At 37.4% G+C, this 23940-nt stretch overlaps 1 protein-coding gene across 5 annotated transcripts; it reads right to left on the bottom strand.

The window, feature by feature from the left end:
- Positions 1–326: 326 nt before the first annotated feature.
- LOC107829771 (uncharacterized) lies at positions 327–19731 on the bottom strand. 5 transcript variants are annotated; one of them, XM_075248678.1, is made up of 24 exons: positions 19468–19703; positions 16937–17067; positions 15851–15935; positions 15398–15451; positions 14926–15017; positions 14734–14837; positions 13224–13299; positions 12598–13051; positions 6266–6604; positions 5972–6172; positions 5721–5819; positions 5561–5633; positions 4696–4811; positions 4308–4596; positions 4007–4164; positions 3796–3920; positions 3455–3572; positions 2988–3043; positions 2743–2836; positions 2475–2661; positions 2312–2380; positions 2123–2226; positions 1978–2040; positions 327–955 (listed from the first exon to the last, which is right to left on the bottom strand). In XM_075248678.1, the coding sequence occupies exons 1-24, from the start codon at positions 19507–19509 to the stop codon at positions 848–850; spliced, it is 3237 nt and encodes a 1078-aa protein (XP_075104779.1). In that variant the 5' UTR covers positions 19510–19703; the 3' UTR covers positions 327–847. The 5 variants fall into 5 exon arrangements, with proteins under 5 accessions (XP_075104779.1, XP_075104781.1, XP_075104780.1 ...); XM_075248680.1 differs by having other exon boundaries at positions 14918–15017; positions 19468–19687; XM_075248679.1 differs by lacking the exon at positions 15851–15935 and having other exon boundaries at positions 19468–19731.
- Positions 19732–23940: the final 4209 nt, after the last annotated feature.

Raw genomic sequence — 23940 nt, 5'->3', positions numbered from 1 at the left:
CTTCTTTAATTGTTCAACAACAACAACAACAACAACAACAAACCCAATATAATTTTACAAGTGGGATCTGAGGAGGATATTGTGTATGCATACCTTACCACACATTGAAAAGGTAAAGATGATGTTTCCAATAGACCATCGACTTAAGGAAAATAAAACAACAACAACAACAACAACAACAACAACAAACCCAATATAATTTTACAAGTGGGATCTGAGGAGGATATTGTGTATGCATACCTTACCACACATTGAAAAGGTAAAGATGATGTTTCCAATAGACCATCGACTTAAGGAAAATGAAAAAAGAGAAAGCAGTAGCAATCTATAATAATATCAGCAAGATAGCAAAAAAATCGAAGCAAAAGAAACAACAAGTGTGTAGCTCTGTTTTATTTTTGGTGTAAAGGAAAACTTTTGGAGGATCATGAATCCATCTTAGATGTCCTAGGTTCATTGTAAGAAGAACTAGGAGGAATAGTGTCCTTTTTTGTGTGTAGTTTTGTATGGACACTCAACACTGTAATTATGGGTGACTTCACATTTTCAGTGAAGTCTTTATATTAATATACAAATTGTTACCTTCTCAAAAAAAAAAAAACAGCAAGCGTGAGCGGGCCTTTTTTTGTTTTGGTTTCTCTTCAAAATGGTAGGTGCTTTTGTCACTCGTGGATTAGTGGTGACCTAAAAACAAATTAGTCAAACTATAACTTATGCTCTTGCACGACTACAGAACAATCAACAATTCTCTGTAGGCTTTACGCGCTTAACAATTTGCCTTTTGTTTTCCATGTTCACTGCAATAACATAGAGATACGTTCAATATGTACAATTATTAGCCCTTTTATTACAGGTTCCACCACTTGCGTTTCTCCATGGCCTTGACAAGCTCACCTGCGAGATCCGCAAAGTTTTCAGCCCCGCTTTGTAGCTCCTGAGTGTTTTTACTGAGCCTCTGGTAAAGATAGTAACAGAAAACAGGAAAGTTTGTAGGAGGGATATCAGAACTTCAATCTCAGAACTGAGTAAAAATGGAATCTAAAGAAGTTACTAGAAAAAGACCGAAGAAGGTTAAAGGCACCTATCTAAAAAAGGGTACTACCTTGAAAATTCATTTCCTAAATCTTTTTTAGAATTTGACTACGCATAAAAGTAAGTGAAAAATGGTGTAACTGAACAAGATTTATATAAGGATATGACAATAGTGTTCTAGTAGTAATAATTTTGAGTATTAAAGTTGATAACAATGTCTAAGTGTTGATTGAAGCAAGTGACATGGAAAACAGTGAGATGTTTGTAGAGGGAAAGTTAACAGACACAATTTTCCCATTTTGTTGTAAAATATCTTGGAGAAACATTTCTAAAACTCAAGGTAACCCAACACTATGATTTCATCAAAGGAAGTTTTTATCGACAACTAAATGCACCCCGAGCAGTTGTAATGTGAACGAAATATTGAACTATGCTGAGACAAAGAGGCACTGGTGCCATTGTTTTCAGAGTAGTGTACAGTCGCTAAATTCAAAACCACTATATGATCCAAAAAAGAAAAATCATGGCCTTTCTCCGAGCTTAAGATGAAAACAAATTATGCAGGAGATAAGTGGTGTTCTTGATTCAATTCATTTCCATCAAATAATGACAATAATTACATGTGGCAAGGGGGGAGTCTTTCATGAGGTTGAGTCAACACACAGTTACTTTCTAGCTAACCATCCAATTAAAATTAAGAGGAAGATTGTTGTGATCTAACAATGCCACAAAGTACTATAGGTGTCTAGGCTCATAATTTTGACTCAATGTCATTTCATGGAAATAACTACCACTTTGCTTCAAAATAGAAAATTAAGCAAATGAAAAGATAAATTACAATAGAAATTTATTACTTACATTGTGCAATATACTAGCAGAAGAACAAAAACATGCATTTGAATATGCAGGATGAAGATTAAGAAAACATGCTTTAAATAGACATACCTCGAGTTTCTCCTGACGCTCAAGAAGCTTATCTTTTGCCTCCGCTGCAGCAGAGGCAGCATCCTACAAGTAATGAGCAAGTCAGTAAATGCAAATGCCCAAACACAGTTACTCATTGTGAGATATATTTGTAGGATAATATTACCCCCTTGTTTCTATATTTAGCAATGATTTCTTCACGAGTTCTTTGTCGTGGCTTGGCATCACTAGTACCACCTTCCAATAACCTGTCTCTATCGGTCTCCTTTTCTGGATAAGTGGAGTAAACCAATAGATTCATTAAGGGTATACGAAGGAAGAAAGATTCTATTTACTGTGTAGCAATAAAAAATACCTTTTCTGAAATCATCACTGCTGAGAGATGATGAAGTAACATGAACAGGTTCATCAATTTCAATATCATCTGTAACAAACGAACACAGGCAGTTAAGAATCAATCTGTACTAGTGGACCATAACCTTTTTCAAGAATGCGCATAGTAGGGCTAGGGAAACTACCTAACTTCAGTTCCAGGCTTCCAAGGTCATCCATTACATTTGTAGGGTCTGAGAACGGAAATCTAGAGAATATGTTTTCCAGATGAGTAACAAGAGAATCTCGAGCGTTACTGTAATCAGCAGCCTGCTGTCCTTTAAACCCTTTCAACCCCTTCATGATGCCACCAAAAATACCGGCGGTAGCATTCTAGAAAAAGCAGAAAATTACCTTCCATAAGAGGTCTAGCAAAAGACGAAGAATAGAAGCCTGATATCACACTGTAGGAACCTGTTTCTTCTTTTGATGTTGGGATGTACCGACAGCATCATCTGCAGCAGCCCCGAGAGATTTATTATGAAGCGAGGGTAAAGCTTCCGGAATCCTATAAATAGGTCATTGTTATCCCATCATAATATAAACAGAAAGCTCATGAATTTGTGTGGAGACTCTTTTGATCTTCCCCTGGGCAGCAGGGCTGAGTATTTTAGGATTGCAGGATTACATGCAAGATGGAATGTAAATGAGTGACAAACCTAAAATCATTTCCGAAGGCCAACAGAGATAAAATAGCAAATTCAGACCCATTCACCTACAAATTAAAAGAACAATTAGCAAAATATTAGTGTTTTAAAAAGAAACACAATCAAGAGTGAAGTCAATAATGAGCCTTTAAAAGCCTATCAATAGCCCCTTAGATTGTATCAAGTTATCGTGCCAGTCATAATTTTCTGGAAAGTATTTACAACCATCACAAACTGAGTAGAAGCATTATGGTGAGAGTCAGAAGTAGTCCTGTCCTAACTATAATCTGGAACGTGGGCATGGGAAGCAATCATAAGCAGTTCTATTGGTTTCAACCTAACATAGGGTCCCAGTATACTAATGAAATGTTAGACAATGAAATGGGTCCTAATATAAAATAGCAAGCAGTATCATGAGTACAAACAAGTAGTCTATCTTTTTACGTGGAAGGGAGAAAAAGAGTGAAGTCAATACCAACCAGTGAAATCATCCCTTTACCAGGAGAACTTATGGTCTTATCCATGTTTATCTTGGAATTCCATCGAAGTATAGACATTAGTGAGGATTCTCCCACGACATTAAGATCCGGCAAGGACCTGGCAAGAGTTGATGTAGATTAATCATATGTTTTCCACATGCATACATCAAAATACTCGAACAATGAAATTGAATCTCAAAATAATCGGTAATCCCAGAAATAAAATCCATCACCAAAATGCATACAGTCAGAAAACGTCTGTAAGCCAATGATGTTCATCTCACTGCTCAAGCATGCATGAGAAGAGTACAAAAAGAGAGACACAAATAAAATCTTTTTACCTTATTTCAACTGCTCCACTCTGATATACTAAAACCAGTCCATATTTTTCAGCATCATTCTTAAGAATGGAAGTCCAAGAACATGGTTTAGCAAGTTTAACTTCACGAATAGGGTTGACACCGCCCTATAATTACATAATCTTATTACAAACTAGTGAAGTTAGGAGATTAACAGGAAACACTGCAGTAGTGGATGGTAAATAAAAGGCACCTGAATTATAGAACTTAAAGAGAGCAAATGCAAGCCATTCTGACAACAAAGCAAAATTTGGTAATCCACACATGTCTGTCTCAAATCTTCAGGCTGCACAGCACTGTCTAGCGTTGAAGAATGCTTTTGCAACTTTTCAGCGACAGAGGTGATGTCATCTACATACCACAAAAAAGCTTTTAAGAAGCTAATATCTTTTTCTTCACTGATAAGAATTTAAATAAGAACCTAATTATAATTTTCTCTTCATAAGAGTTTCCATAGAGATTAATTGATTAAAAAAATGAAAAGTCATTCTTGCCTAAAATATACAGAGATATAGCAGTTGACATTTCCTTTGTGTGTTTTGCCTGAGAGCTAATTTTATTGCCGGTGGAGCCATCGAGCAAAACCACTTCTGCATCTCTGGTTAATACTGAAATAACCTCTTTCGGATGTGCATTTGTTGTTCCCTCTTCACAGTGGTCCACAGTGTCTTCACGAGCATCAGCTAATGTATTCACAGCCACAGAAGTGATTCCGGAACTTGAGCTGGATAAACAATCCGTAACGAACAAGGCTGATGATGAACAAATATCAAGCATGGCAACCTGACAGGACAACACAAACATGAACATCTGATAGATTTCCAAAGTATCTGCCACTACAATTAGTAATGATCAAAAGAATACTGCTTGGATTGACCTTACCTGGCCGCTTTCAAATCCTGCGACAAGTCTGGAGCCCACAGCTACAAATTTTAGGATGCTTACTGGAGATTTTACAAGGGAAAACTGAAAGCAAGCATCACCTGGACAGCACTGAACTGAAAATGAACTAGATACGGATCACTATAATGATGTAGAACGAGATGGTTGTGTATAAGAGTGAAAATGTGTAATGACATGAACTTGATGAAGAAAGAAATTTGTTTCATCACTCATGGACTCATGAATCCCTTCCACTAATAATGTAAAATATAAAGGAAATACTATTTGTCATGGTCCAGGCCTAACTACCAAGGTATTGCTCACTCTGCCCAACCTTTGGGGCCTCAAAGTTTTATCTTCTTAGACTTTAACCCAACAGGCACCTCAACAGTTAAAGTCCAGAACCCACTTATATGGTCCCTAACATTCACCTCCATTCCGATACGGGATTTTCCTAAGCTAAGCTTCACGGCGAACCCCTTTCAAGTTCAACCGCCAATTGTTTGTGGGCTATTATAATTGAGTTTAATCAGGAAAAAAAAAGTTTCTCTACTCATGCCACTCCTCTCTGATCAGTTGTCAGTACCACATTTGAGTCTAACTACTCCTATATAAGCTTTGTATTGAGTTTAATCATTAAAAAACAACTTTCTCTTCTCATGCCTCTCCTCTCCGATCTATTGTCAATACCACCTAGCATAATTAGAACTTAAAACAGAAAAGTGATGATTGTTCTCCTGGAGGCTCCTAATAAACGATGAATTTCAGACTTCCCACCCATGTCAGGCCAGTATCTATCCACGGTTTAGAAGAATACTTCAAAATGACATAAGTTACAGAAGAGTTTAAGAACATAAAGGCATACCATCCTGTTCAGTATCCGGAACCAAGTTCAAGCTAGTTGTCTTAGACTGCCCCATGAGGCTATAAACACAAACCTACACAAACGAAAAGTATCAGTAAGTTACAGATGGTGTTACCAGTTTCTCAAAGATGCAGCCATCTGAAAACATGATAGATGTTACCTGGCCACATTGGTGGCCAATGGCAAGAGTTAAAGCAGTGGAGGAGAAATCCAAAGCAGATATTGCTGTTCTAGGACCAGTGTCTTGAATGCCCTCCACCTGGCCATCACACATTGACATGTTATCTATTGGTAAGTATCGACATGCCAATGAAACCAGAGACTATTTTTATGACTATATAGGTGAATATGAGAACACATCAAGGCAGATGCTTATCAGTTAAGAGTCGAATAAATGCAAAATGCAAGGACCTGAGCTTCCAGAGTAGCTATAAGTGAAAAGACTGGAAATGTTGCATTCCACAGACGGACAGATCCATCCAGATAGCCAGCAACAAGTATTCTCTCTATTCCACCATCCTCAGTAAGAGGAAGTTGTCCGGCAACACTAGGCATTTTGATCTCCCGTTCAGTCACACCATGAGCTGGATGGAGTTGTGCTTTCTTAACTTCCTAAAGAAACAACTAATATTAGTTGAAGAAGATTAGTAAAACACATGACAACAGATTTGCATTGAATGATCTAAATTAGAAAGCATCCAGTACCTCGGAAGGAGTCCTTGAGGAATTCCATTTCCTATCCACTGGATATAGGTTTGCCACAGTTATACGTGGTTCAAGGGTAGGTACAACTGTAGGACACTTAACAGCAAAATCTGCATGCTTCTTCTTTGGGTTAGATTTTAAAGCAGACAAGCTTGTCTTGTCATAAAAGTGCAGTTGCCCTGGATTTGTCAACACAAACAAGGAAGAAGCATCATCAATTCCTGTTCCATTAGCATTTGAAACTACAATGGCATCTGCAAAAGATCCATCAAGTCCAAGGTCTACTCTTTCAACACATTTCAGTGCTGCTATCCCAGAGGACCAATCAAGATTCAAGACCTGCCTAACACAAAGAAAAAGATTGGCATAAACGTAGGCACACATCAAACTAGATACCACAAAAAAATCATATATCTCGTAATTTTTTTTTTGAGAAGGTAAATAATTTTATTAATGTTGAGAAAATCCCTGAATACAAGCAGTATACCAAAAAGTAGAAAACGTAGGCTAAAATATGGTTCTACAAGAATGTGGGACAGCTTTATATTCCATATGATTCAATTTTTTAGCAATGGAAACTATTGGCATGTTTAAGCTTTCCTGTATTCTTGTAATGTTGTACTTCTTATTTAACCAATTTAACATGCTAACTTTCCAAAAGTAAAATAACAACAACAACCCAGTATAATCCCACAAGTGGGGTTTGGGGAGGTAGGATGTACGCAGCCTTACCCTTACCCTGAGGAGGGCAGAGAGATTGTTTCCGATAGACTCTCGGCTAAAGAAGGTGAGAGAAGCCCTGATAGCAAGTAATAAATAACTTTCCAAAAGTAACAATTAATTAAAATAACCTACAAGTTTGTAGGAAGTACAAATTCAATTATAATTTAAACCATGCCATGATGCTCCATCCCTCTCTCAATCTCTATCGCAAGCAATTTTTTTTGGGGTAAATAAAGAATTTTATTACCAATAGCAATCTGTACAGAAGAAGAAAAAAAAAAACTGCATATGGACAGCCCCATTGCAGTAACAGTCAACTAACTACATCCAAACTACCAGTCAACTAAACTATGGTACTGCAAGCATATTAATATGACTAAGGTTAATTCTAATTTGTTGATATTGCCAATATAGATCTTCTACTTCCACGTGGACTTTTTTCACTAAATTTGCATTGATTCTAAGAGATTGTAAGTCCTTAAACGACAACTTTTTTCCATGTGATTTTAGGTATACCTCATCACCTTTTAACACCTTCAATCATCATTGCGACACACTAATGGACCAACACACTTGGACTTCTATTTTAGATTTAGTTTTGCTAATTACATTTTAAAATGTAATATAATAGCATAATAGGGGACAAACACATAAATTTAGCTTAATATAGCATATTGAAGCAAAATGATAAAATATATTTTATTAGTTAAATACTTGTTACTAGAATCCATAAAATATGAAAATTAAACCATTCTATTGTTACTAGTTCTGATCCTTCTTTTGTCTGATTTTTCATTTTTTTTTTCAAAGGTAATTATAAAGTCAATTTTCTAGGGTAGGATAACTTTTATTCTTAACTAAGTTCCATTTTTAATATCAATAAACTTCATAATAATATCATCAATCATCATTTGGAGAACACTGATTCCGGATTTTTTTTTTGAATGTTTGATATTTATTTGTTGCAAGTGTTCTCTTTCTATTTGTCAAAAGTGGTATTTAATGTTTTGTATATTATTCTTCTCCAATTCCCTTTTTTCATTTTGTTTTGTTTTATGATTCCTGACTAGTAATTGTGCTTCTTATGGAATACTATAGGCCTGCTAAATCTATAACTTTGAGGAAATTTATATATCATGCCTTTGGAGTTTAGGAAATTCGTCTTAAATAAAAGGAAAACAAAGAGGAAATTATCCATGTTGGAATTATCTATCGAGTGTAAGGCAAATATGTAATGAGATTAAAAGAGTCAAAACGCTAAAGCACTAATAAAAGTGATTATTTGGCTAGTATTTACATAAATAATACTCCCTCCGTTTCAATTTATGTGAACTTATTTGACTGGGCACGGAGTTTAAGAAAAAAAGAGAAGACTTTTGAACTTGTGATGTAAAGTGAGGCGCATATAACTTGTGTGGCTATAACTCATTGTATAAAGGTAAACTGTTTCCAAATATAGAAAGGGATGATTCTTTTTGGCACGGACTAAAAAGGAAATAGGTTCATATAAATTGAGTAGTTAGTGGGGGAATTATTATTTTATGGGATAATAGGGTATGGAGAGGAGAGGTGATCACCACTGAAATATCCACAATTACTTGTAGATTCAGCTCGGTGACAGATGAGTTCTCATGGCATCTCATAGGGGTATATGCACCATGCAACAGGGTGGAAAGACAACTTATGTGGATGGAAATTGCAGATACTAGGGGACTTTTTGATGGTCCCTGGGTAATATGCGGGGATTTTAACACAACTAGATTTGCAAATGAGAGGAGAAATTGTAGGAGAATAACAAGATCCATGAGAGAATTCTCTGATTTCATTAATGACATGGAAATGGTGGATCCTACTCTTATCGGAGGAAGTTTTACTTGGGCAAAGGGTGACAATCAGCAATCTTTTTCAAGGATAGACAGGTTTCTATTCTCTACGGAATGGAATGATGAATTCAAGAATATTTCCCAAACGTTGTTACCCAGAGTTTCTTCTGATCATGCTCCCCTACTGTTAAAATGTGGAGAATGGGAGAATCATAAGTCTTATTTCAAGTTAGAAAATTGGTGGCTCGGGGTGGCAGGTTTTAGTGACATGGTGAAAACGTGGTGGCTTTCTTTTGAGGTACAGGGTAGACCTGATTATATTTTGGCCTGCAAATTGAGGATGCTGAAAGGAAAGCTAAAAGAGTGGAATGATACAAATCATGCTAACTTTGAAGTAAGGAAAACTTAACTTCTAAGTTCCATGGCAGAAATGGATGTTATACAGTAAACTAGAAACCTATCTGAAGATGAGCTTTTGCAGAAGGCCAACATGTTTATGGAGCTGGAAGATATAGCAAAAAATGAGGAGATAGCTTGGAGACAAAGATCTAGAATTCTTGACTCAAGCAAGGGGATAGGAACACAAAAATTTTTCAGAAAATGGCAAATGCACATAGGAGAAATAACACAATTGATAAGCTGAAAGTTAATGGTGTGACAGTGGAGAATCCAGAGACTATAAAAGGGGAAATTATATCCTTCTACCAAAAACTTTACACTGAAACAGAGGAATGGAGACCAGAGTTTGTTTTGGCTGATTGTCCTTGTATAACTGAGAGTGAGAAGCAGTGGTTACAAAGATCATTTGAAGAGGATGAAGTTTGTGCAGGAGTTAAATTATGTGCTTCAGACAAGGCATCTGGGCCAGACGGATATACTATGGGTTTTTTTCTTTCTTGCTGGGATATTGTAAAGGAAGATGTTATGCAAACCTTGAGGAATTTTCATACACAGGAGTTTTTTGAGAAGAGCTTTAATGCATCATATATAGCCCTTATACCAAAGAAGACCGGAGCTCGAGAGTTAAAAGATTTTAGGCCTATTAGCTTAATTGGGTTTGTGTACAAAATTATTTCTAAGGTTTTGACCGAGAGATTGAAAACTGTGATCTCCAAGCTAGTAGATAGGCATCAGATGGTTTTCATAAAGGGGAGACAGATAATGGATGCAGCACTAGTGGCTAACGAATGTGTTGATTCAAGGCTAAAGATAAAGGCTCCTGGAATTCTTTGCAAACTTGATATTGAGAAAGCATATGATCATGTGAGCTGGGTTTTTCTTTTTAAAATGCTGAAATCTATGGGTTTTGGAAGAAAATGGATTAGATGGATGCTCTTCTGCATAAGCTCAGTCAAGTTCTCTATTCTCATCAATGGTTTCGCAGAAGGTTTCTTCCCTTCACATAGAGGTTTGAGACAGGGTGACCCTCTCTCCCCTTTTTGTTCCTAATAGCAATGGAAGGTCTAAATAACATGATAAAGGTAGCAAATAACAATAGGTGGATGACTGGTTTTAAGGTGGCAAGTAGTGTAGGTAGAATGCAGGCAACTCATCTACTACATGCAGACGATACTTTGGTATTTTGTGATGCAAAAGAAGATGAGCTTAGACATCTCAGGTTAATTCTAACAATTTTTGAGGCAGTCTCTGGTCTACATGTCAATTGGAGGAAAAGCCTTATTTTTCTAGTAAATGAGGTAACTAATATACAAAGGCTGGTCAGGTGTTCTTGGATGCACAGTTGGAACTCTTCCAACAACCTACTTAGGTATACCATTGGGTTCTAAAAACAAGTCGTTAGATATTTGGAGTGGGGTGTTAGAAAGATGTGAGAAAAGATTGGCCAAGTGGAAAAGCTAGTACATATCCCTGGGGGGCAGAGTAACTTTGGTTAACAGTGTCTTAGATGCACTTCCCACATACATGATGTCCCTTTTTCCTATTCCTACAAAAATAGAGAAAAGGATCAATGTTATGAGAAGGAATTTCATCTGGCAAGGAAATAAAGAGAAGGGAGGTTACCATTTGGTAAACTGGAATGTTTTGACGCAAAGCAAGAAATCTGGGGGCTTAGGCATAAGAAACTTGAGACTACATAATAAAAGCCTACTCATGAAATGGCTTTTGGAGGCTTGGCAGGGAAGATCAAACTCTATGGCGACAGGTCATCACTGAAAAATATGGATTAGAGGGACAATGGATACCTAGAGCAGTGACAACAACATATGGGGTTAGTGTATGGACGTCCATCAGGGCTATTTGGCCGCTTTTTGTGGAGAATGTTTCTATTGTAGTAGGGAATGGGAGGAAAACATCCTTTTGGAATGATAACTGGCTAGGACAATGACCTCTTAAAGACCTTTTCAGTGACATGAAAGTTTTGAGTTTGAATAATGCAGCCACGGTGGAAGACAGCTGGGATCAACACGGATGGATTTTCAACTTTAGAAGAGAGCTAAATGACTGGGAATTACCTAGATTCACTGAATTTCTGAATGTTCTAGATCAGTTCAAGGGGACTACAGTGGAGGAGGATATGTTGAAATGGACAAGGCATAGGAGTGGCTCTTTTACAGTAAACTCAGCATACAAAATGCTCAACAATCAAGGTCAGCAAACTCAATTATGGAGTTGGAAAATAATATAGCAAGCCAAAATACCAACTAAAGTAGCATGCTTTGTATGGTTAGCAGCCAGGGATGCTTGTCTAACACAAGACAATCATATGAGAAGAGGCATGCCATTGTGCTCAAGGTGTTATATGTGTGGAAATGAGGCCGAAAGTAGTAGCCATTTATTTATGCACTGTAAGTTGGCTACAGCTTTATGGCAACTATTTTTGAACATGAAAGGGCTGTCATGGGCCATGCCCAGGAGTACAGGGGAGCTGCTTGCTTGCTGGAATTTCTCAGGAGACCTGATCAAACAAAAAAAGTGGTGGAAGACTATCCCGGGATGTATATGGTGGACAATCTGGATGGAAAGAAACAGTACATGTTTTGAAGGACACAACAACTCCTTACAGAAGATCAAGATGAACTGCTTGTTTTTGTTTCACTTTTGGTGTAAGGAAGATTTTGTACACGATGTAGATTCAATGATAGATATCATACGATCACTGTAGTAGGAGTTAGAAGATAGCCGTGGTTTTACTCGTTTTGATATATGTATCTATGGCCTTAGCACAGCCTTTGTGCTACGATTAAATAATATGTTACCTTTCTCAAAAAAAAAATTGAGTAGTTAGTATCACTTATAAGGGAAGAAAAGAATAGTTACCATCTCTTAAGAGAAATAAAAATTCATCTAGTGCTTTTAGTAACTTGGGTGGTGAGACCCAATTCAGAAGCCTAGTTTTGACTGTATTCCAGTTAAACAACTCTCAATTAACCATACAGGAGGGTACTTCAACTAAGCCTGAACACCAAATAAGGAGGATAATTGACTTGAAAAAAGAAATCTCAACATGAGGAACTTCAGAGAGAACAAAAAAGAAAAAGAACAGACATCAAACTGTATTACATGAAACTAACTGCTTCAGGATGCAAAATAGTTCTCAGATATCAACTATGAAGTTCTAGAACTGTCAGATAGATGGAGTACAAGATTTTAAACAACATGTAACATATAAACAAGGATCACTGTGCAAAATCATCAAGAGCAAATAATCTTTGCTTCTGCATGTCTCAAGTTCTATGGATGTCATATTTGCTGAATGCTAACAGAATTAAGATGGAGATAGAAGAAAAGGCTAAGCTGAGAAACTAAATTAGGATTAGTGCTTACCGTCAAGGACTCCTCTGATCCAATTGCATCACCACCATAGACAAACAATTGGCCCCCACAACCATTCTGTGCATTGTTAGCAGACCAACGCAGAATAATAACAGGGAGTCTTCTATCTCCTGCTGAGAGTTGCAGCTTGACATAACTAGAGGATGCTTCAGCCTCTGAACTTTTCTTGCCAGGAACTGATAAGTTCCACAACAAGATATCTCCATCAACATAACCAACAGCCAAAATTGACCCATCAGATGACAACCAACAGAGTGCGCTTATTTCCTTTTCCCCTTCTTGATTATCTGATGAACCACGAAACTTCTCTTCACTTGCATTTTTTGAAGCATGAACAACAATTTCATCCTTCACATGGAGCTGTTTATACTTTTTAACAAGAACAGCTCGATCTTCTGTAACGTCCCAGAGAATAATTAATCCATTCTCATAAGCAATTAGGACCCTGATGACACAAAAAAGAAAGACATTGCTGAGACCCTAAAAAGTAATTGAGTGAAGGAAGATACCAAGAACAAATATGTGATAAGAAGCAGAATAGCATAGATGTTGAAGACAACTCTAAAATGAAAAACCAAAAACCAGAAAATAAGAAAGAAATTTCGATGATCTCTTACCTATTTCCAAGTGAACTAGGTTGGGGAAGTAAACCAACAATGGCTAGTTGATCAGGCATTGAAATCTCAGCAGCTTCTGCAAAAGATGGTTATGGCAACATGAAGAGCATTTACATACATTAGTGTACATCTGTACATTTGCTTTTGGGGGATAAAATCACACTGCATATTAAAAGAAATGGAATTTCCAAAAGAGCAGATTATGACTTAGTCCTAAAAGCCAAAAAGGGAAGACATTCATGGAAATGCATTTCTTACTCGTATTGACGTTAAGCGTTCCTAATTACTCCCTCTTTCCCAATTTATGCGGCGGTCTTTCCTTTTTAGTCAATCCAAAAAAGAATGTCATACTACCTTATTCCGGAACAATTTAACTTAAAACTTCTCACTTTACCCTTAGCGACACAAATATATATGGCTTGTCTTAGATCACAAGTTTCAAAAGTCTTCCATTGTTTCTTAAACTCCGTGCACAGTCAAACACTGTCACATAATTAGGACGGAGGGAGTATCAGGTATCCTCCTACTCTTTCACCTCTAACATTCCAAAGATTCATGTTTCTCGTGTAAATCATAAGTTTATTGATGCTGCATGCGCTGAGAAATCTTAAAAATATTAACCATCTTAGAAAGCTAAGCAATTGAGTTATTCAGAAGCATGTGGAAACTAAAAGAAATTTCCAAGAAACAGGCTGGTGTATTGTTTAGCTTACTTTGCCTTAAGAGTTGATGTCAATGTTCTTATAAAGCCATCAACCTATGTGCCAAATTTAAGGCTTACTAGATGCTACATAATCATAGCAGATATTCTTAGTGGTGGAACTGCATGTCAAACAAAACTTCACTGCTTGGCCTCTAGTTCAAATTTTTTAGTGTTATAGCAGTTTTGCGACTGCAAATGCAATTGAGCTTAAATAAGATTGTCAATTAGTTTAGATAATCATTTTCATATCAAATCTCTTGACTGCAAATTGATCAACTATAAGCTTACCCTAAAAACTATAATCATAACAAGAGCAATAACCACGGTCTCACTAATGTCATTCCGTATTACTGTGAAAATCAAAACTAGAGATAAATTCAAGAACAAGAACGGGGTAGAAAGAACATTTGGAACAAGAGATAAGATGACAGTGAAAATGCCTTAGGAAAAGAAAAAAAATTTAGCCGTAGGTTTTCCCTCAGTCAAAATTAGTCAAAAGTTTCCATAACAGAAACCAGAATGGAAGACTAAAAGAAATGAAATAAGAAGAAACACAATGGTTTCACAATTCACATCGTCTCAAGTTTCTCTGCAACTAAGAATATTTAGTCACTAATTTCTGGTAAAGCCACGATCCTCAAACTATATGAAACCTACTGATAAAGAAATGGACCTTGTGCCTAACTCAACCACAAGAGCTAGCTCATGAGGTGAGGTTTGTCCAAGACCATTTAAAGAGACCTCACATCTCTAAGGTGGGACTCTAACACCTACTATATACCAGATTTCTGAAAGCAATCCCATTACCAGCTATAAGATTCGGAGGAATGTGATAAGGTAGCAGTTCCAAGCTCCCTTCTCTGCTCTCGTACTTCAGAACAGAGAGATAACCATATTCATCACCCACAAACCTGTGTACAGCCATATCGCCTGTGTCAAACACAAACTTAATTGTACAGTAAACAAAAATCCTTTGAAAAAAAATATCTACCCATTTACATGTAATGAGTGTCATAGATCATGGAGAATGCAGTAATATTGGACTCCCATTGTAAATTAGAAGACATTCTCCTGTTTTCTAGATCCCAAACCTGTCAATTTTAAAGGAAATTGGCTGTTAAAGAGATGTGAATGCAGCATATGGACAATTGGGGAAGAAATAAAGCAGTGATGAAGGAAGAGAAGAGAGTGGTGCAGATTCATGGCTGGCTAACAGTAATCCCATCTCCCGCAAAGACACATTAATGCGAGAGAAGAGTTTCCTGGGTACCTGAATGAATACCTTCTTAAACAAATAAATATGTATGTGTGTGTGTGAATTAAGTTATTAACTTGCCTACCACTGTCACAGCAAAAGCTTCTGCGAAAGTAAGCACATTGTTATACATCTCCACCAATGAACAAAGAGATTCAATAATGCCAGCTCTGGAACCAGTCTTTACTAGGTTAAATTGCAAAGCAGAAAAATTACCTGAATTTCATTTCCATTTGAGACGCCCACTAAAAATCCTTGGTTTTGCAGGAACTGGAAAGAGGTAAGAGAAACATATATGTATATCAGAAGAACACCAACATATTTGAAGTGGATGCTAACCATCACCATGTACTAAAATATATAGCATCAAACATTTGTATGCATGCATCAGCTTGACAAAAATATCATGAAACCAGAAATGAATTTGATCAGTTGATAATGCAAAACATCAAAACCAAATAAACAAGTGATAAACAAATCTGTGGAGAAACAGCCCTTGGAAAGAAAGAAGAAACAGAAAGGCAACCTAAATAAAATCAGTCATATATTTTGACTACAAAACTGAGAGCCTCAGCACCAAGAAGAATTCCCACATGCTCGCAGTCTAAGTTCAGAAAAGTGCATATATGCAGACACACACAGAGACTTCGCGCAGCTCAGATTACAAACCTCCAAATTCTTGAATGGTAATGGCTTAGGAGAAAAAAGAAGGCCCTCAACATTAGATCCACCAATCACTTTAATCCTTCCATCCCTGTAATTACAATGATTATTGAATTGTATACAAGAACTAGGACGGAGAAATGAGGATAAGACAGTTCTAGTTGATGGCAGTTCCTTCAAGCTACTACATTGATGCTTGTTACACATGAATGCGGAAGCTGAAATGACATGTTTCTGAACTATGTTTGAGGTCGAAGAAGTTTCATGTATTTATATGATGGACTATAAGTTCAGCTTCTTTGTACAGCTTATGATAAAAAAAATGATATATTCACGTCACCTGAAAAACTGTGACAATTGGTCCTAATATGTGTTTACATGGTGATGCTGCAGCCTTGAAAGAATTGTTAAATGATATGTTGCTCGGATCCTTCAAATTTTGTCGCACCCCTGTAGGAACGATTTGGGTGTGGGTGTGGGGTACATACCAGATTTGCTCTACCTAACTTGGGTGCTTTGGTTTGATTATTAACTTGGTTTGGTTTTGGTCTATGCCATATATATTCACACGAAGTACTAGAACACTTTGCTATTATATAAGATAACTTATTAATAAAATATTAAGTGTTTACACAGAAAGTAATTTTTACCACAAATACTTCTTGCCACCACAAATACTTTTTGCTTTCTAGTCATTAACAAAGCTCAAGAAGAATAAGTAGACAGCGAACAGATTCTCTCTCTCTCTCTCTCTCTCTCTCTCTCTCTCTCTCTCTCTCTCTCTCTCTCTCTCTCTCTCTCTCTCTCTCTCTCTCTATATATATATATATATATATATATATATATATATATATATATATATATATATATATATATAAGGAACTTATTACTCCCAGATGAACTCCTCAAAATATTGGCTACTTCCAAAGTGGAGAGGCTTCTGTACCTTGTAGCTAAAGGTGACAAATAATGCACTATATTATCTGCTACTTATCAGCCCATACAAAAACCGGTAATAAAAGTTTTGTATACAAACAAAGCACCATCATAAGCATCTTCAAAGGCATATAAAAGAATATGCTTTTTACTCACAATGTTCCTATCACCAAGAGTTGTTGTATAGGGTCAAATGCCAGAATAGACGCTGTAGATGGAATCCCATAGTGAACAGCAATTGTTGCTTCCAGGTCTGTCAATTTCTCATTTCCTCGGGATGCACTATGCTGAGAACACGTGGTAAGAGAGTTTGAAAGCACAATACAATAGATCAGCAGATAGAGACAACTAGGTTTGAGTTATATACTATGCAAGTATTGTTCATGCAAGCTGGAAGAGACTTTCTAAGTGCACTATCAAACTGTCCGTAGTGAATGTGTTGGAGCAATGAGCAATACAAATCATCTCTTGCACTGGCAAAGCAGCAAAAGCTGAACTTAGAATTACCATCTCTTTCTCTCCATGTTTTCTATCTACAATGCAGTCTCTTCCTTTGCCTTTGGGGAAACGCAAAGCAGAAAACATCATTCAAGTAAGTTCTTTTTTGCTTCCACCATCCTAAGTAGTTCACAGAATGCTCTTCAACTAAGAAGACATTCTAGTAGTGATGTACTTTCAAGGTTTTGCACCTCTCAAGCACAAAGAAGAGAGAAAAACAAAAGCACCTCGCTAAAGTTTTCACAAAACTAGCGAAAGCGTTCTTCAAACTCACATGAGAAGAATGTAAGATGAAAAGAACCTTACCCACTCGTTCCTCAATCCTCCAAGATTGCACGAGTGTTGAATAAAGGAAGAAGAATGAATAAAAGATAAATTACGTTTTTGAAGCAAGAACTTAGAAAAACTAATCACCAATCTCTATTTTCAGCATATTGAGCCCTTTAAATAGGTATTATAATGAGTAAAAATGATGAGGTTAAGGAAAATTAATCCTAGTTAAACTAGAACAAGAATAAGGTTAAGAAATACCTATCCTAACTACAACAGAAAAAAGAATTCTAGTAGGAATCCTAGTTACTTAAACAAGAATCAAATTACTATCAAATTACTAGGAAAAAAGAAATAAGAAATCCTAGTTTTTAAGGAAAAGAAATCCTAATCTTGAATGTATTCTTGGACTTCTTGAGTTTCTTGGATTCTTGGCCTTCTTGATCTTGCATCAAGTAGGAAGGCCGACCACGACATAAATAGACATTTGCTCTGGAGAGAAGTAAGTTAACTTTCTTTGACCCCCCTTCATGAGCGGGGAAGAGATAAAAGATAGACTACAGATAGTAACCGCGCTTGAATTAAGGATCTTATTCGATAGAGGAGCTCTTACATTGTGTTGCATTTTACTTGGGACAACCCCTGTCCCAGTCTATTGTATTTGTATTGGAGTGATGTAAGAAAAACAATTAGTTGAACCTAATATATAGAGTTACCCTTCACAATATCGCAAACCAAACTTCTAAGAATTTGGTATTGACTCAAGAAGAAAAGTGTTGATTCCATTTTAATCATACTTTTGCTTATTTCTGTCTAATTTCTTCCGCAGCCTGAAATCCAAGCCATAGACCCAGTTTTCACAGGACGAAATAAGGCCCAGATAATGTTACCTCATATTTCAGGTCTACAGTTTAAAGACTGAAAAAGTTCGACAAAGACATAGTGACAAGTTCAAAGCATTTACATTCTTGAATGTGACTAGCCGTAGCCCTGATTATAAGAAATGCAAAAATGCTCCAATAGAAACAATTGGCTTTGGCTATTGCTTATGAGCTGAAAGAAATGATAATTCTTTTACTTTAGATTATCAAACACGGAATTCTTCTGTGTTATGTTTCATATGTTTCCTGCAATGTGAGCAGAAATCATTGCTAATGAATTCTCTTAGATTTTATTTTCACAGCAAAAAGGAAGAGAACAGAATGGATATAGGGTTTCTGGGAGCTGAATTAATGCAACTGGGGTCCTGCCTTGCACTGAAAATCAGTTAAACTGCAAGCAGTGATGATTAATAATCGTTTTTGATCATGTGACACAATTGCAAGTTTAAATATTTTATGGAGGAAAAGTATCTTTTCCGTCTGAAACAACCAAAACTAGTAAGCACTTTACTTAAGGGAAGTAAATCAATAGGGTTCTCTATCTTTCTATTTCTTACACTTATCCACAATTTTATGGAACTAAACATAACAGATATAAACTCGCGCCAAATAGTTTTATGTCAATATTCATGCTAAGACATACCATATAATCTCATTCTTTAGGTGAAGTGTATCTCTTTTCTCTTGCAGCAATAACTATTAAATTATGCATAATTCTAATCCATGCCTTTTAAAAGTAAAACAGATTTTCCTCTTTCTTTCTTTCTTTTTTCCAGATTTCTGCAAGATTGACAGACTACATAAATGGTAATATAGAATCTATAAGAATCAAACGATCAAACATTAATTGAAAATGACGTAAGGAACCAATTCAGCAGAACTCATAATAGAATAATTGTATCATTGCAGCATTTACCCACCCACCCCACCCACCCAAAAAAACAGATCGGAAAAGTAAAGTAGGTGGTGCTAAAATGAAAAAAAGAGTATAATGCAAAATTCACAATCCAAAAAAAAACGTGAAATCGAGCAATTTACCGGGGGCGTAGGATTGAGCTTTTCAAAGATTTTAGCAAACATGTTGCTGTTGAAGCCACCGAGCTAGTTTTCGTCTTAGCGGAGCTTTTGTTCAATTTACCGAGCTAGTTTTGTTCAATTTTTCGCTGTATTTTGTTGATTGTTGTGCTCTTATGTGGGGGGTAAATGGTGATCTTTCAACTTTAGCGGTCTTTTGGCGTGGCAGTTGGAATTTGGGAATGAGGATTTGGCAAGCAAGCTAAAGTGAATATTGCAATTACCTTATTATCAAAAAAATAAATTTGGTTGCAAAAATAGCACAGAAAGCAATTGCGTGGTCATTTTGTTTTTTATTTAAAAAATTTGTTTTGGATATGGGAAAATATGCTTCCAATATGCTTTATATAATTTTACATTCATCTTTGTCGTCCACTTTAATCTTTCGAAACATAATTTAACTAGTCTCTCCGCACGTACATTACACGTGTATTCTATATATATTTATAAAATATCTATACTAAAATATATTTCATATCATTTAAGAAAGAAAGACTAAATACACATAAACTAAGATGTGAATAAAATAGAAAATGATTCTATCAAAATATTTGGAAAAAGTATTGTCGAAAAATAATTATTTAACTCACAAAGGAGTAAATTAGAAATCCATCGACACAATTTATTTGCCATATGTACCTTGGACTAAAAATTTTAGCAAGACATGCCAAAAGCACATAAACTAAAATATGAATAAAGTAGAAAAGCGACTCTACCATAATAACAGTAAAATAGTTAGAATCAAAAACACAAAAAATAATTGCATAAACATAAAGATAAGTTAGTTTCTCGGCATGTGCAGTGCACGTGTATGCCAAGTCATATAGTACATCATTTTATAATAGAAAATCAATATTGTTTAAGTAGCATGATAGGTGTATTTCTTTCAAACTAACCTGTTCAATGGAGCATAAGTATATTTAATTTCTTATTAGTGTTTGTAGTCACATAAGTGTGTATATACATAACTGGAGTAGAAGGATGAAGAGAGCAGAACTTTTATGTGTCAAAGAATATATAATCAACTTACCTAAAGTTTGTTGTGAAGTTTTGCCTCTAACTGCGAATTACTATAGTTTAGTTATGTGATATTTCTAATACGTAAACATCTCGGTCCCGGAAAAGCCACAAAAAGTGAGAGAGAAGGCCTTACTATCAGAATTAAATAAATGCGTTTGAGAATTGCTAAAGTTTCATGCTTATTGTAACAAAGATGCTTGTATCGAATACTTAAATTACTATCAGAATTTAATTCTCACTTTGTTTACCTCGAAAATATGAGTAACAATTAAATTTGATTAGTGGTTTTAAAGATATGTGATTTAGTTCAATACCAATTAATAATCAAGAAATATGAAGTAGAAATAAAAGATAGAAGTGAATCAAACTAATGTTACTTAGCAACAGTGACCTCGAGGTGGCTCAAGACAGTAAGAACAATTAAATAATAAAAATAAAGTAAGAACAATAGAGCTAAAAGACAATGTTGATGAACACTAGGCAAAAAGGTAGAAAGTATATTTTTTTTCCAGTGACTATAAGATGTCTTACAAATGATTGGGGTCCTCTTTATATAATAGGGGAATCCTAAATAAGGAATATATCTATTTACAGTAAGGAATATTCTTGATACAACTGTCTAACCGCCTAGTACGGAATAGTACAATCATATTCCGGGATTTGTGTCATGACTTTGGGGACGTGGCAGGAATCTAACTTGTTCTGGTACAAATCCATAACGGTACTATTTCGAGGTACTCGACCTCGGTATGCATCATGCTCTGCCCTCGAACTCGGGTCTGGTCCTTCGAGCTCGAACTTGGTCTTACCCGAACTCGAATTTCGGATGACCTCTCAACCATACAGATCGAAGGCATTCGATCTCGACTGTATACAGATAGTCCCCGCGTTTCTTAGAGCAAGATAATAAGAAACATTTTTTATCCTCGTTTTCCCAAAGTCTTTAGTGATGATGTCATTTCTGTAATGCAGGCGTTCGAAGTGACCAAAATGTCCCATCGGTGCACTTCACCAAAATCATTGAATGCACGCCAGTATTGGTCGGCCACTAGTGCAGCTGAACCGTCGTTTCCCTTCTATAAATATGAGGCGATTCCTCTGAGTAAAGAACTTTACTCTTTCTTCATATCTTTCCCATCTTCATCTCTTTCTCTAATCGCCCGTTTCCACCACCTCCCTAAGCGCTGGAAAATGCTAAGCTCTTGCAAGAAACACCACATCCTTGGGCAACCAATATTCTTTAGCTTTCAACCATGGATAAACTTCCAAAACGGTCCCTACAAAGGATAAAGCATCGTCTTCTTCTGTCTCCCGGCCGGCCAAACCGGTAGTGCCGCCAAATCTTGAGGAAATCACACCCGGTCCTTGCATAATTAAGAAGGACTTTAGTATCGAGAATCCCCCCGATGTCCCAGGCCGATGCGAGCACACATCTCGATATATTAGCTTGATATCGAAGAAGCTCATCAAGGATGTGAAGAAGGACTGTGGCTGGGAAGACGAGGTCGTGATTCAGATCCCAAGCCCCGAGGAAAGCATTACTAACCACGTGGAGGGTTTTTTAAGTGTTTACACTTACCCCTTCACGCTGGGTCCCCTCGATCCGGTGGTGATCGACTTCTGCAAAACATACGAAGTCACCCTTGGTCAGATTCACCCCTCTTTTTGACGTATCGTGATCATGCTGCGGTATTTTTCCGAGAAGGCCAAAGGGTTGGAATTCACCCTCATCCACCTGATTCGATTGTATCGGCCCTAGTTATTTTGAGGGCTTATCAAGCTGCAGCGTCGAACAACGAAAGCCTTTTTTGCCAGTACTGATGAAACCAAAGATCGAGGTTGGATGAACCGATTTGTTAGAGTAAGAACCTCGGATGTCATCCCCGGGGATAAAATGTTGTTCCCGGATAGGTGGAACTTCAACCGTAAGTGGAGTTTGTTTTCCCAGTATTTATACATATTCTGCTTTCATATTTCATAACGTCTTTATCCTTCTTTTGGCAGCCAATGCCTGGGTGCCTTAAGCGATGCCCGACCTCGAGGATAGGGTACGAAAGTTAGCTGCCACCTCTTCCTATAATGAGCACAAGTGGCGTGAATTATCGAAGGGCCAGTGGGAGGACAAGAACCATGGGGAGTGCTTTTCCCAAGTTTCAAACACTTTTCTTATATTGTTGGCGTCAACTTACTAACGTTCACTTGCGTTGGCCTTGGTGATGCATCCGAGATGAGGCCGGCTCCTCCCGGGGAAAAGACCAAGCCTTCTATTCCAAAATCGGAGAGGGACAACAAAAGGAAAAGGGTTTCGAAGCCTGAAGACCCTCAAGATAAGAAAACCCCTGCTCGAAGGCTACGGAAAAGGTTTGCTCAAAGGGGCACAGATTCGGCCCATGATTCCCCGGATGATGAAGAAAATGACGGTGAGGAGTCGACATTGGTGCCTCGAACTAGGAAACCGATCGAGGCCGCCAAACCTTCCGAGCTGGAAACCTCATCCCGTGGTGGGGGAACCCCAAAGAAAGATGTGGGCAAGGCCCCCGTGTCCCCGGAGGTTGAGATTGTCCCTTTGTCTTCAACAACTATCCCGGAGGAGGTAAATGCTGAGACCCTCGAAGCTAATGAGAACGCCCCAAGTGAAGAGCTCGGGGCCGCGACAACAGGTCACTCCCTTTCTTTGCCAACTTTTTCCGAAGGGGCAATCGAAGAAGCCAACGCGCTGTGTATGCCCGATCCAAGCAAGGTCATCGAGGACGATCCCTTTCAGGGTTGCTACGCTGGGATTGAGGATGCCAATGACCTTAATTATGCATCCACTATCTTCGAAGAGGCTCAAAATCTCCTCTCTCGGGTAAATATTTACTTCCATTATAGTAATTTTCTCTTTCTTTTTTCTTTTGACTGATATATCTCCATTTCACATATAGGCCATTGTAAAGTTTAGAGCTGAGCTGAGCCAATGTCAGGCCGAGCTCAAGAAAGCTTCAGACGAAGAGAAAGCCCTGAGGCTCCTCTGTAGCCAAAAGGAAGATGAGCTTAAGAATATCTGGACTGCATTGGCCAAAGCTCAAAAAAGCGAGTCCGAGCTAGATTAGCATATAACTGTGATTTTAACAGAGTTCGGCCTTCTTGGTCCTACTTCGGAGGCTAACACTTCGGTATCTCAGCTGCAACAAAAGCTAGAGATGATTGGGAAGCTCTGGGGCGAAGTTGATCAAGTTAGAGCTGATTGTCATCAGCGGAAGAAGAACATGGATCAGCTTGCTGCCGATAAAGAAGTTGTTGCAGCCCAACTGGCCTCGGTTGAAGCTCAGCTCCGAGGCATTGAAGCGAAGGGCCTGGCTCAGGCCAGGAAAATCAAGGAGTTAGAGGCTGAGCTAGCTAGAGCCAGGGCCGACGCTGTACATGCTAAGGCTAAAG

Source organism: Nicotiana tabacum, unplaced genomic scaffold, assembly GCF_000715075.1.
Source record: "Nicotiana tabacum cultivar K326 unplaced genomic scaffold, ASM71507v2 Un00020, whole genome shotgun sequence".
Lineage (NCBI taxonomy): Eukaryota > Viridiplantae > Streptophyta > Magnoliopsida > Solanales > Solanaceae > Nicotiana > Nicotiana tabacum.
The sequence above is the reverse complement of the archived record's forward strand: the minus strand, read 5'-3'. Positions and strand labels throughout refer to the sequence as shown.